This window comes from Microtus oregoni, unplaced genomic scaffold (assembly GCF_018167655.1).
Source record: "Microtus oregoni isolate MIOR12 unplaced genomic scaffold, Mior012 000002F_ref0000024, whole genome shotgun sequence".
In the NCBI taxonomy this organism is placed as follows: Eukaryota; Metazoa; Chordata; class Mammalia; order Rodentia; family Cricetidae; genus Microtus; species Microtus oregoni.
In genome coordinates this window covers 79,907,601-79,921,134 of record NW_024543061.1, presented here as the reverse complement: position 1 = coordinate 79,921,134, position 13,534 = coordinate 79,907,601, and the positions used below count along the sequence as shown (strand labels likewise).

Here is a 13,534-nt window from a genome sequence, read left to right as displayed (position 1 = left end):
TCTCCAAACACCCTTACCAATCACGGATGCGTCTTAGACCAGAGGCACATGCTACCATAACTGATGTTTTCCTTTCTCTTCTGGCTCTGGAGATGGAACCCAGGGTCTCAGGAATCATAAGCGCATGCTCTACTGCCCAACGACAGCCCTAGTACAAACCAGTTATTTATCTATTTGTCTCTTTGTTATTTGAGACAAGGTCTCCTCATCGATGCTGGCTGGGAACCTCCTCAACTCCTCCTGCCCGAGCTTTGCTGGGGTGGGAGGAATGGACCAATGTGGTTCCTGAATAGTTGGGCTTCATGCTGTATACCTTTAATCCTAGTACTTGAGGGACAGAGGCAGGAGGATCTCTCTGAGCTCAAAACCAGTCTGGTCAACAGAGAGTTCTGTCTGGAGGTCAGAGATACTTACATCAATATCTACTTCTTCGGGTCTGGATTTGTACAATGGGCCTCTACATTCATCTTGTGACAGCTATAAGAAAAAATGCCACAGAGCAACTTTAAAAATCATATTTAAGTAATATATAGTCTACAGTGAACACTTTAAAACTGTCAAAATCACAAGCAGGATTTTAATGATTTTTATACTTCTAGAAATTTAATTCAAGCACAAACCATCACAAAAGTAGAGAAACACTTAGCACTGATACAATAGGCAAGATACATAAGAATATGCCAAACAACAAGCTGGCCAAACAAAATTAATATAGCACCTTCCATTTTCCATTAAATTATTATTTTTCATTAAACATTACTTTGATGGAAAATGGACAAACACAGCCACAGCAGCTGCACCGAACCAAATGTTTGCGTCAGCACATCCAGGAAAAAGCATCTGCCACAGTGCACACACACTCAGACAGTGTGGGCCCTCAGATCAGCACATCTTAGCACAACCGTGCTAACAGAACCATAGCACACCGTATACGTATATGCAATAAAAACACACATACACAATAGAGACTTATCTGGTTCTTCTGTCTTAAGAACTAAAAGATAATGAGGAAAATGGTGGGTTTAATTGCAAAAGAAAATCACCGGAAACCTCCTAAAACTGAAAGCCTATGCTGTAACTTACGAATAAACAGACTGCACAAGAGGTGAGGTTATATCTGCGTCGGACAGCATTTGTAGGATAGTGTAATTATTAGTTTTGTAGTACTGGGAACTGAACTCAACACCTCACTCATGATTATCAAGCACTCCACAACGGAGCACACAACACTTACAGCCTTGTAAGGAATTATTCTGCCGTACATTGAAAAAATTTAAATGTTCTTATAACTGTCTGTCATACCCAGAGCACACCACAGCCCCTGCACACATCATCTTACTTTCATTTGATATTGACAGCAACAAAGAAACATTAGGCAAGATTGAGCTGAACCTTGACGTATGGTTATTAAATGGTCCAATTTCACTCACTGTCAGTTCAGGAGTAACACTCCCCAGCATAATCTAGACGGGAGCTACATTTTACATACACACGTACAAATCCATAAGAATGTCTGGCTATATGTCCCCTCTGTAAAGATAGGGCTTGCCTGTTATAATTTGAAAACAAACAGCGGAGAGCACTAAATGAATCTAGAAACGTGGAGATCAAAAGGTTAAAAATTCAAGCATTTCAAACATATGAATAAATCCTTCAATTACACATTTCATTTTACGACTTTACTTCACATACCTCATGCAAATGAATCGTGACTATTTCAGGTGTGCAGAATGATCATTAAGCCACAAGGTTTTATAGAAAGGAATAGTCCATGAAAAATGAATCTGACGGTAAAAGAATGTTTGTTTGCTATTGCAGGTAGAGGTCAGCCAATAGCATCCCCACAAAAGTCTAGACCAAAGCACCTGGACCCAAGGAAGCATTGACAATGTCCCCTGGAAAAGGGACAAGAAGCGGGGTTTAAAATGTTTCTATCCACGATACCAACTGGAGAAGGCCCACACTAGTTTTCACACTGAAGAACTTAAAGGTGAGAGGCCTGTGCTATTAAGATGTCCCTGTAATTTTGCTTCATATTTAAAGTTAAATGCAAAGCAGCTTTACTAGACCATGACACTTGTATGCAGAGTGCTAAATGGAGCTTAAGAGGAAAACTGCATCCGTGTCCAAGGACCAAGGAAAAGAAAACCAGTCTACTAAGAGGAGTTGATGGTGACTGTCTAGGACTTCAGTTTCTATTCAAGAGAGCCACCTAAGGCTCACTTTCCTATCAGCTGCCATAGCATCAGAAGTGTTTACTGCACAGTCACAACCTTTTCATAGGGCCTTGGGATAGAGCCCCGCTGGCCTGGAACTTATTATACCCATCCTCCATAGCGCTGAGACTGCGGGCACGGGTCAGCTCATCCAGCTGCTCTAGCTTTTGAGTGATGTCTTTAGAGTCAGCTGAATATATCATATTCACAGAATACTTATTGTATCAACGGACACTGTCTTTAAATTATTTTAATTTATGTGCACATGCTATATATGTGTAGGTGGCCATGGAGGGCAGAAGAGGGTGTTGGATTCCTAGGAGTTAGAGTTACTTACAGTTGGTTTTAAGCCACACACTATATATATATATATATATATATATATATATATATATATATATATATATATGCTAGGAATTGAACTTGGATCCTCTGGAAGAGTCCCTAGTGCTCTTAATCAGTGAGCAATCTCTCCAGCACCTCAACTCCTTTTTGAGACAGGATCTCATGAAGACCAGACTGGCAAAAAAAAAAAACAAAAAACAAAAAAACCCAAAACAACAACAACAACAACAACAAAAAAAACCCCCGAAAACAAACAAACAAAAAACAAAACAAAAACCAAAAAAAAAAAAAAACCCTACCACCACCACAAACACACAGGCAAGGATGTCTCTGAACTCATGATCTTCCTGTCTCTATTTCCCAAGAGCTGGAATCACAATAGTATGCTACTAAATAGTAATAGCACTGTACTTTCCTAAAACACAAAGACTCCCATTCAAAACCAAGCCTTTCTTGGTCTGTGTGTGTGGGGGGATATACCCCTATCACAGCGCACACGCGGAGGTTACAAGATAACTCTTCCTTTACTATGTAGGACTCAGGGGTCCGACTCAGGCTGTCAGGCCTGGGGTGAGGGCTCACCGAGCTATCTAGCCAGCCCGCCTTGCCTTTAGCAGCTGCAGCTGAGCCTCTTCTGTCAGTTCTCCTTGGTTTCATTTTCTTTTTTCCCCTCCTTAGTTGTGCTGAGGATGGAACCCAGAATCTAGCAAGGCTGGCAAACACTCTCATCACTAAGCCTTAGTCTACTGTTAGCTTTTCTCTCTTTCACTAACGCTGGCTTTGGTGCTAAGTTAAAATAAATCATATTAATTAAAATGTAACTTTTAGAGCTAGGCAAGGTGAGGTATATATCTTTAATCCAGCACGCAGGAGGCAGAGGCAGGTGGATCTTTGAGGCCAGTCTGATCTATATATAGTGAGCTGTCAGAGCTATGTGGTGAGACCTTGTCCAAAAAACCAAACCAAATCAAAACAAAACCCAAAACAAACAAAAAAAGCAAAACCACCTCAACCCCTGCCAACAAACAAAATCCAAAACTAAAAAACCAAACTACAATAAAAACAAAAACCAAATACACACACACACACACTCCAAAAGAGTTTTCTATTACATTTTAAAAACATTGAAAAAAAAAATCAAAAGTAGCCAGGTGGTAGTGGCGTATTCTTTTAACCCCAGCACCAGGGAGGCAGAGGCAGGAGGATCTCTGTCAGCCTGCTCTACAGAGTGAGTTCCAGGACAACCAGGACTATTCAGAGAAACCCTGTATCAAAAAAACCAAAAAAGTAACCGTCCCGCAAAACAAAACAAAACAAAAAACACATTACCACCGCCACCAAAACAACCAGCCAACATGCGGACAGCACCGCAGGCATTTGCTGGCTCGCCTCATCCGCCTCCTCAGAACTCACGAGTAGTCACCATCTTATAAAGCCCAAAGCACAGGAAGCGTCACGTGTTGAACCACCAACGAATTCAGGAGATTTTTAAAAATCTTGACCCAGGAGTTGCAGACTCAGCTCAGCACTACTGGGCACTCTTCCAGAGGATCTGGGTTAGAGCCTGTCTGTCCCAGGGGCTCTGATGCCCTCTTCTGGCCTCTCAGGCACTAGGCACACATGTGACACAAGCCAACCACCCACACACATAAAATAAGAAAACAAAACAATAATTTGATACTTGTTTACTACTGGACTTTAGATCTTTGTTATTTGGTCAATTTGGAGACATCCCTCTGTCCAGGTGGGTTTTCAGGAGGCCACCTAAGAGAATATGCAAATTAAGGTGGTCTCAGCCAGGCTTGGTGGCCTGGGTAGTATCACCCCGGCACTTAGGAGGAAGCAGTCCCAGGACAAAACTATAGAGGTGGAGAGATGGCCTCTGAGCTGGGGAACTGAGCTGGAGCCTGGAGATGCCCTCTGATGCTCACACACGCACGTGTACAGTTATACACTAAAAGGTAAGGTGTCCCTTCCGCTTTCTATAAGTAAAGCTGCTTAACTTTAAATATTTAGTATTTTGGTCATCTCTTGCAAATTAAAGATGTTTTCAGCCATTTAAACATTTTGAAAACTGGGCCCAGAGGAGGCCTATCCTCTCAGCATCAAGCAGTCCTGTGCCCTGCCCACAAGCACACTTCAAGGACAGAGGCACCTGGGCCTTTCACAAGCTTCCTTTATCTGGTGCTTCTCGCATTTGAATTAGGATCCATATTCATTTTTCATGTGAGTTAATTCTTTCCTCTTTGTTATGGTTTAAAAATACTCTACCAGGCCATTGCCCAGAGAACTGAAGAACTGGAGGGGGCTGATGCCGTTGAACACAGAGCCAGGAACATTTAGACCATGGATAAATAATAAGTGGAAGCAATGGATAGGAACGCGACTTCCTTTGCAGATCTGCAGGTTACCAAGCTTCCTAAGGCAAAGCCTGCCAACTCCCCGACACACTGGGGATGTGCGAGAAAGGAGCAGGAAGGGGAGTAAATGCCCGGATGGATGCACAGGAATGCTAATACAGGGGAACCAACAGCCCTCCTATGTTAAAACCGTGGGCTAGGCTCCACTCCATCAGTATAGAAACCAGATCACCACCTCCCACACAGGTGGAATGAACGAACTCTGGACTTGCAAAGGTTTGCAGGGCTGGGCTTCAAAGGAAACAGGTTTTCAAATCTTTCTCCCTGCCAAGCATTTGCAATGCCTTCAGAGTTAACACACAGACACCTAGTAACTTCAGCTAAGTGTACTGCAGACCTCCAAGTATCTATCGACCACAGGATGTAAACAAAAGCCTTAGGAAGATGACACATGGGATAGTCGACGGCAAGGGTTCAGCAAAGCCATGCTCAGGGTACCACAGCATCTCGGGGCCCATGGATGAAGTGTGGCTTCTCAGACAGACAGAAACAAAATGTGAAGACACCGATGTTATGAGGAGGTCTGAGGATAGACAGGGCTGTCACTGAGGGGTTTTGCAGGTGACAATGCAGTGTCATTCACTGACCAAGACCTTACTTGTTGGTACAGTTGTGGTCTTAGCGCCGAGTTCTCAATCATTGTGTGAACCATGGTGATAATAGGTTCATTTTCTTTCATCTATTTCAAATCAGGAGGAGCATACAGCAAACATCAGTTTACAGCACAGGTAGATTTGAAAGACGACACTGTAAATATATCCTCTACTTTAGTATCTTCCTAGCAGCGGTTGCTTACATTTCACCCCATGGTTGCACAGACTTAATCCACACCAATAATTTCAAGCAAGCACCTAAAGCTATAAAATACACCAATGGTTATAAAATAAGCCTAACTACGACAGTGCTAAATCATGTCTACTTTAATCAATACAGCCAATTAACAGCCACTTCCACATATGTTAGATGGTAAAGCATTAAATATAAAAAGACAAGAAACTTTCCAGAGGGCGACAATCTGTGGATTTAGAAGGAGTAAAACAATACTATTTAACTCTATTCACTAATAAAACTGAAACCAAATGCCAGTTCTTTTTAAGACTAGTCAGAAAAAAATTAGCTCTCTAAGGATATTAAAATTTTATAATACCCAACGTTCTTATCACTTAGATAACACATTTTACTAAAATTAGTCTTAATAGGCATTTTCATACACTCTAGGCATTTTTCTACACTCGGGTTTTCTCACACTATAATCATATATGCGTAGAATCATTTAAGGACTTTAAAATTTTTCTTAAGATTATCACGTATATAGTGTTCTGCCTGCATGTATCCCTGCATGCCAGAAGAGGGCACCAGATCTCATTACAGATGGTTGTGAGTCATAATGTGGTTGCTGGGAATTGAACTCAGGATGGCAAGAAAGAGCAGCCAGTGCTCTTAACTGCTGACCATCTCCCCAGGCCCCCATTCAAGGACATTTAAAATAAAACTTAATCAGCAAGGACTCACTAACTCCTGAGCTCCTACCAGGGCAGGCTGAAAGCACTGACTGACATTTCCAATTATATTTCTACCTTCTAGAAAAGTACAGTTTCATGCAGCGGGCTTTGTAGTTAGCCAAAGCATCCAAAAGACAAGCATTCCAAAATGGAGAGTAAATGGCTAACAAAATTTTCAGCATTTCTAAGCAGGCAGGTGTTTGTGATTATTCTCCCAGGGTTTAGGAGTGCACCGTCCACAGCATTTGCAGAGTACATGGCCACACATGACTATCCTGTACTACAGAGGCCACAACATGACCACACATGACTATCCTGTTCTACAGAGGCCATAAAAGCCTCACTTGGTGCAGTGCTGCAGCCGGATTTTTCCTCCATCAATGGAGCCAATTAATGACTCTATATTAGGATAGATGATAAAACATCGCAATGCACAGGATAATCTAAACTTCTGAGCCAAAAGCCTGCTTAGGGCAGTGGGCCCTCGCCCATGGACACAATTCCCAGGAAACTCGCCTGTGCAACCTGGGGATCTCTGCAGATACAAGAACTCAGCCATGGGGCAGTCTGTTCCAAAAAGCCCCTGGACAGAATGACTCACACTCTCCTTGTGATCCTATTTACTCTTTGCTTTTAGCCACAGACGAAGACGTTTACTTTTGGGAATATTGGGCCTGTGCTACGGAGCTCAGTGAGAACATCTTTTAATTAATTTTGTTTTCTGTGTGTAGATGTTTCGCATGCATGCATATCTGTGCAGCACGTGCATGCAGAATCCAGAAGGCATCAGATCCCCTGGAACTGGGGTTATAGACAGTTGTGAGCTGCCACATTGGGTCCTGGGAATCAAACTGGGGTCCTCTGGAAGAGCAACCAGTACTCTTAACCACTTAGCCATCTCTCCACATCTCATCAGTTCATCTTTGCAGCAGTACTGGTACTTAACCCACCCAGTGCTTATGTACGCAAACACAGACCCAGGCCACTGAAGGGTGGGGCCAACTCCTGTCTGGTTCACCAGGATGATTACCCAGTGAAGTCTGCTCATCTGTCAAAGCTTAACAGGAGGAAGTCCAGTTTTTGTTTTCAGTTCACACTCTGCTCTCTTCTTGGTATCATTTCCTGTTGTGGGTTAGTCTTTACGTACACTGTAAAGACCTGTCTCTGCCTAAGGCATCTTCTGACTGGTTTAATAAAGACTTGAATGGCCAATAGCTAGGCAGGAAAGAAGAGAAGAGATTTCTGGAGACACAAACGTGTTGTGCCTAGCTACATGCAGGTGAAGCATACACATTAAAATAAAAATCTAAAAGAAAATTTAGAAGAAAGCAGTATTAAAGGTGACTTTGACTTTCTTGCCACCTCCTAAGCATTTAATACTGTTTGAGACGATACACTGTAAAAGGTTTTAGTTCCTGACGTCAGCCCCTGCTGCCTGGCGCTCGCCTGTGTTGCTGCTCCCTGTCTTCTCTGAACCACCATTCCCAATATGTTAGCTTCTGTTAGTACTGTCTTCCCTGAAAGTTGGCGGGGGGCAGGAAGATTGGGGGCGGGGGGGGGGGGAAGAACCAAATGAGACGAGCTCACTGACTCAATCGTTTATGGAAAGGGGGACATGGCGCTGGGAGGGAGATGTGTTGTGGGGAGCCTGGGGGAGTGGAGATGAGTGAAATACGGAATTCCCAGAGAGTAGATAACAACAGCGCTAAAAATACAGATCTCAAGTAGTTTACTACAGTGCTGTCTAACAATCTGTGATAGTGCATTTCAGAGGAAAGCAGAAAGCAGGAGAGAGAAGTCCAGCACAGAACTGGACAGCTCTTGTTCTCTATTGTTTTAATTTTGTGAGACAGGGTCTAAGGGTGTAGTCCAGCAGGCCTACAACTTACTATATGCATCTCCCAGCAACCCTGGCACTTCAGCTCCTGAGCCCTGGGAGTAAGGGTATGGACCACCACACCCATTTCAGTAGCCACTCGTCCTCATGTTCCAGCACTCAAGCTACTGAGACCAGGAGGCAAGCTCTTCAGACTGGGCGCTCAACGTGCCTGTCTCCCTGTTTTCACCTCTGAAATAGCTCAGGGGATATCTTCTGGCTCTATTTTCACAAATCATGTTAGAAATTAATAGAATTTAAATGAATTCAAGTTTTCCTTTGGGTGGCTGTGGCACCTACAGAAGGCCAGAGGAAGGCTGTATTGATTGCTTCTACTTAATGGGAGTGGGGACCAGCAGGAGCTGAGAGGGAGAATCAGCCAGAACACGCTCCTCGACGTGTGTACTTTACAGTTTGCTCAGAGCCTCTTCCTCTGATCTGCTAATTTGCGGTTCTATAAAACCGATGAGTCAATCTATAAATCCCAGACACCCAAAACTGCCTGCAAAAATAACATACCTAGTCAGCTCAAACAAGTTACTGGCAGGAACCAGACAGACAGCTGCAAAGGTTTGAGCTGAATGAGAAACTCTACTAAACTAAAATTATAATCATTTTTACATATTGTATAGCTATAGTTATATCCAATGCATAATACAGTTCAAAAATTTTCATTTCAATACATCACTAGAAACAATTTTTAAATGTATTTTTTTTCTTTAGGTAACCCTTTGTGAATGTGTATGCGTCTGAACTAGGGGGCGAACACTGTTTTCTCTCAGGATTATCCATCTTGGGACCCCATCCACCTTTTGAAGCCTGTAAGGACCCGAGGCTTGCAGGTTTGGCTAGGCTGGCTGGCTAGACTGCTCCAGGGACCACCCGTCTCTACCACGGTAGTGTTGGGATTACAAGTGTGTTCCCCATGCTGGGCTCTGGGGATGGCCAACAAGCACTTTACCAACTGGGCCATCTGCTGAGCCCCAAGGTGATCTGAAGGTTATACACATTTAGACATAGATGAGTTTCTGGTATCTAAAAATAGCCACATGTTTATTATCAGAAGTAGTTAGACTTACAGGCAAAGTATCACCCAAAACATCCATTTTTATAATTATTCTTATTATAAAATTTAAAAGTGGAACTAATGTAACTGTTTCAGAATGCAAGAAAGGGCAAATTCCTTGACAGCTCTGCTGACAGGGACACAGATGACCACATCCCACTGTACTACAACGGGATACCAGCATGGCATAACCACAGGCCTAGAGACTATGATGGCACACTCTGCGCCATTCTGGGAACCGGGTACAGGACTGAACGGCATCTCCGGACCAGTGGTGGGTGTGGCAGACTGCTCTGTCAGGCAATCCCCAAAGTTCTGTCCCCGTAACTTCACAACGGACTTTACTGAGATTACCAATAAGCCACAGAAAACCACTGGGCTTATTCCCAAAGGTTCTCGGTAACCTGACTCATGCTTACGCTACTTTTCTAATACCCCACAGGTTTTCAGATAATCTATGGTTTGCTCGGTCATTTACTAGTCGGGTAAACTTTTCTGTGACAGCCAGTCAGTCATGAAGTTTTGATCTTCCTGCCTCTGAACTGCTGTGCCAGGGCCGTAGGCTACCTCGTCATGCGTGCTAGTTTACTGTGCCAGGGCCGTGGGCTACCTTGTCACGCGTGCTAGTTTACAGTGCAGAGGAAGTTGGCCCATAAGCTTTTTAGAATGTGAGGTACGCATCTGTATTATACTGCTGTCAAAATCAGCCCAGGCTCTGCAATGAAGATCTGAACGTGGGTAGCAAAATGCTGGTTTCTGAAGCACTCCAATAGGCAAAATCATAGAAAAATTAGTGGGAAGTATGTAAATTACATACTAAGAAAGTGTGCTTCTTTAAAATGAAATGACTGAATGTGTCTACAAAGGGCTGTCCTGGCATAAAATCTTCTTTAATATTGAATTTATAGAGCTGCATTTACCGTTTTCTTTGAATTTGTAAACACCTGCCTTATAACATTTCCTGTAGGAACTTATTTGGTAAAACTCTCAACTCTATACATTTTAAGACTAATCAAAGAAAGGCTTAGCTTGATCTGCATTAAAGAATTCATTTGTTAGCAGAAATTATGTCTGATAAGATATCAAGGCCCACTTAGTGTCTAAGACACTAAAACCTGGGACAATCCTGGTTTCCCGATACTTTTCATGAGATAGGGTCTCAGTCTGCAGCTCAGGAAATCAGGCATGAGCCACCACGCCTTTCATTTGCAGTCACTCCCCTTGGTCACCCACCACTGAGGCAATGGGGAGAACCATAGGCCATCGTGAAACAGGCTCTGCACACTGGGCAAAGACTGGATGGTGGGAGGAGGCAGCACGGGCAACTAAAGGCGGCCTCCAGCAAACTCCATGCAGAATCCAGAACCACTGCTCCCTCCACCCCCCAGCTGCCAGCAAGACATCCTTCACAGTGCTCCTTCACTGGCTGCTCCCAGCTCTGATAAAGCTCACTTCGTCAGTATTGTCATGAGATATAAGGAAAGAAACAGAGAGCATACAGGCTCGTGATCTTAGGTGACTCGGTCTCTGAATCCTCCAATGACCCTCACAAATGCCTTTTGGCTTTTGGTCAGTGTTCTTGACTGTCACTTGTAGAAGTCACACTATTATTATTATTATTGTTGAGATCCTTAAGTAGCCATACAAATTGTACTATAATCATTAAGTTCTACTTGGTGTGATAGTAAGAAAATCTACAAACCCCACCTGATGATCCAAATATATGGTGTTCCTTTGAAGATGATGTGAAAGAATTTCATTCTAGCAGCCATCGGTCAAGGAAAGAGGGACAAAGAGCAAATCATCAAAAGGTCAGCTGGTAACGAGCAAAACAGCGTAGCATCACAGCATACAACCTTCACAAACATGCTGTCAGGGCACAGATGACATCACCAAATGTGTAAAATTATAGACACTGAGTTATTAAGTAGGAAAACGCTTGCAATGGCTTTAGCAGGGAGAAGCCTCACACTCCCTCCCTCCTCACACACAAAGAAGCTATTAACCCTTTGAGAGATTTCAGACCAGCCTCCAACTTCCCCATCCTCCTGCACCACATCCTGAGTGCTGGAACCACGTGTGGGAGCTGAGAAATATTATGCCTTCATTTCTTCCCCATAAGAACAAGGGTTTATGATGAATTTTCAGCTTACTGCTTTGTGTGAACACAGGCTTTCGGTACCTACTGTCCTATCAGCTGTGGAAGTCATAGTATGTACTGAACAGCGGCACTGTCTCGAGACCTCACTGAGCTCCCTCCTTCCTCCTCCCAACCAGCTGTGTTTTCTCGACTGTACAGCCATGAAAATGAGCTGAATTCTCAAAGGGTCAATAGGAGACTGTCATGTCCCTGCGAGGATGGTACAGGCTCATGCTTGACACCAAGGACACAGGATGCATTGATGAGTGATGATGCCCGACACACATCTCCATAGCTGACCTTTGGGCTGTGGGCCTCAAGTTTCAGCTGCATGAGCTGTGCTAAGGTATGCTCCCGGATACTACTCAGTTCCGCTTGCTGCCGTCTCAGCTTTATGAGCAGCAGCGTAAGCTCCTCTGGCTGAAGGAGTACAATTTAAGAATCCAAACAGTGGAAAACAGATTAATTGTTGTCTTAAGTGACAGACATTAAACCAAGATTTCTTGGCAAGTTTCCTCTTACGGTTGGCATCATAGTGCCTAGGCACTATGATAGGTCCTACATAAATGCATAGCCATCTAGAGAGACAGAAGGAATAGTGTTACTTTACAGCAAAACAACAGGGGATGCAGGCATTTTCTCAGAACTCTCCAGAGTATTTCACAAACCCAACCATCACGTTTTGCACAGAGAACTGCTAACTGTTAAGCTGCTCAAGGAAGGTGTCACCTAAGACACTTCCAGCAACAAAACAAGGCTGGCCCATCCCACACCATCTCAAAGAACAAGTGAATAAATTGCATTTCAGAGATGTAAAACTTGGGTGTTATTTCCGAACTCTAAGATTCGGTGTGTGAGGCTAGTCACCTTGGGTCATGTCGCCAATAGAGCTTCTGCAGCATTCTTACGACTAAAATATCAGTCCTACTTTTTAGGGGGGAAACAGGAAAGCAAATACTGCTCTGAGTGTCCCCCAGCACCCAGCCTGCACACCCCCTCTGGAAACGGGAGACTCTAGTTCCCCTATGGTTACTATGAATCCCGAGAGGAAGGCTTTCAACAAACAGTGGGTGAACCCCTTCACATCTGCAGAGCACGAGGGTAGGGAAAGGGGCTCTTCCCCTAACGTCCCAGGCCGGGCGTGGCTGAGCTCACGTTGCCCATGCCCAGCTCATTTGCTATTGTGCCCCATTTTCTATACCATGAAGGTCTTTTGGAGATCCACAGCATGGTTTCAGTACTGCCTTCTGACAGGCACAGCGTCACTGAAGTAAACTACACCTTCCCACTGGCCCCTCAGAGGAAGGTGGCCACATACGGAAAGAAGGCAACGGGCCTGTTAATAGTCGACAGTGTTCAGGGCATGTGACTTCAAACTGCAGTAAGTGGGGGGGAAAATAAAAGCCCATCTGTTTTTGCTCTGAACTCAGAAGGGCACCTTGTGACTTCATGACTCTGGGAGAGGCTTTATCCCCTGATCATCATGTTCTGCTCTCGAGGTCTTGAGGGTAGAGTAAGGGACTGTTATACTCTGGTAGATTGGAATATTCTAAACTTCATGTTGATTTCTGACAGAAAATCCAAACTAAACTAGTTTGTGTACGGACTAAAATGATAGCATTTTCAAAAGGACAGAAGACTATAAGGTAGCTGCACAGTCACATTTTGAGGCCAAAAAAAGAGAGGCATTATTGGCTGGAAAAGGGCAGGGGTGATGGTAAATAAACCTGATCCTGAACAGCCACTAGAGGGAGCAGAGTGGAAGAGAAAATACCAGACAGCCAGAAGTTACTCCAAGACAGCCCTGCTTCTGCCTGATTGATCCACAATCTAACATTTAACAGTGCTTGGGTTTTTTGTTTTGTTTTGATTTTGTTTTGTTTTGAGACAGGATTTCTTTGTGAGATCAGCCCGCCTCTGTCTCCCAAGTGCTGGGATTAAGGTGTGTACCACCACGACAACTTAGCTT

The 13,534-nt window shown here is 43.7% G+C and overlaps 1 protein-coding gene across 26 annotated transcripts in view; it reads right to left on the bottom strand.

The window, feature by feature from the left end:
• The window catches only part of Plekha5 (pleckstrin homology domain containing A5), a 167,307-nt gene that overhangs the window by 28,609 nt on the left and 125,164 nt on the right, over window positions 1-13,534 (bottom strand). For 9 of the 26 annotated variants that reach the window (XM_041678866.1, XM_041678964.1, XM_041678875.1 and 6 more), the window contains 5 exons: window positions 11,866-11,985; window positions 11,133-11,186; window positions 5,580-5,660; window positions 959-994; window positions 415-477 (listed from right to left, as the gene is read on the bottom strand). In XM_041678866.1, coding sequence (XP_041534800.1) covers window positions 415-477; window positions 959-994; window positions 5,580-5,660; window positions 11,133-11,186; window positions 11,866-11,985 — 354 coding nt within the window. The remainder of the gene's footprint in view (window positions 1-414; window positions 478-958; window positions 995-5,579; window positions 5,661-11,132; window positions 11,187-11,865; window positions 11,986-13,534) is intronic. The other 17 variants (XM_041678902.1, XM_041678913.1, XM_041678909.1 and 14 more) reach the window with 5 other exon arrangements.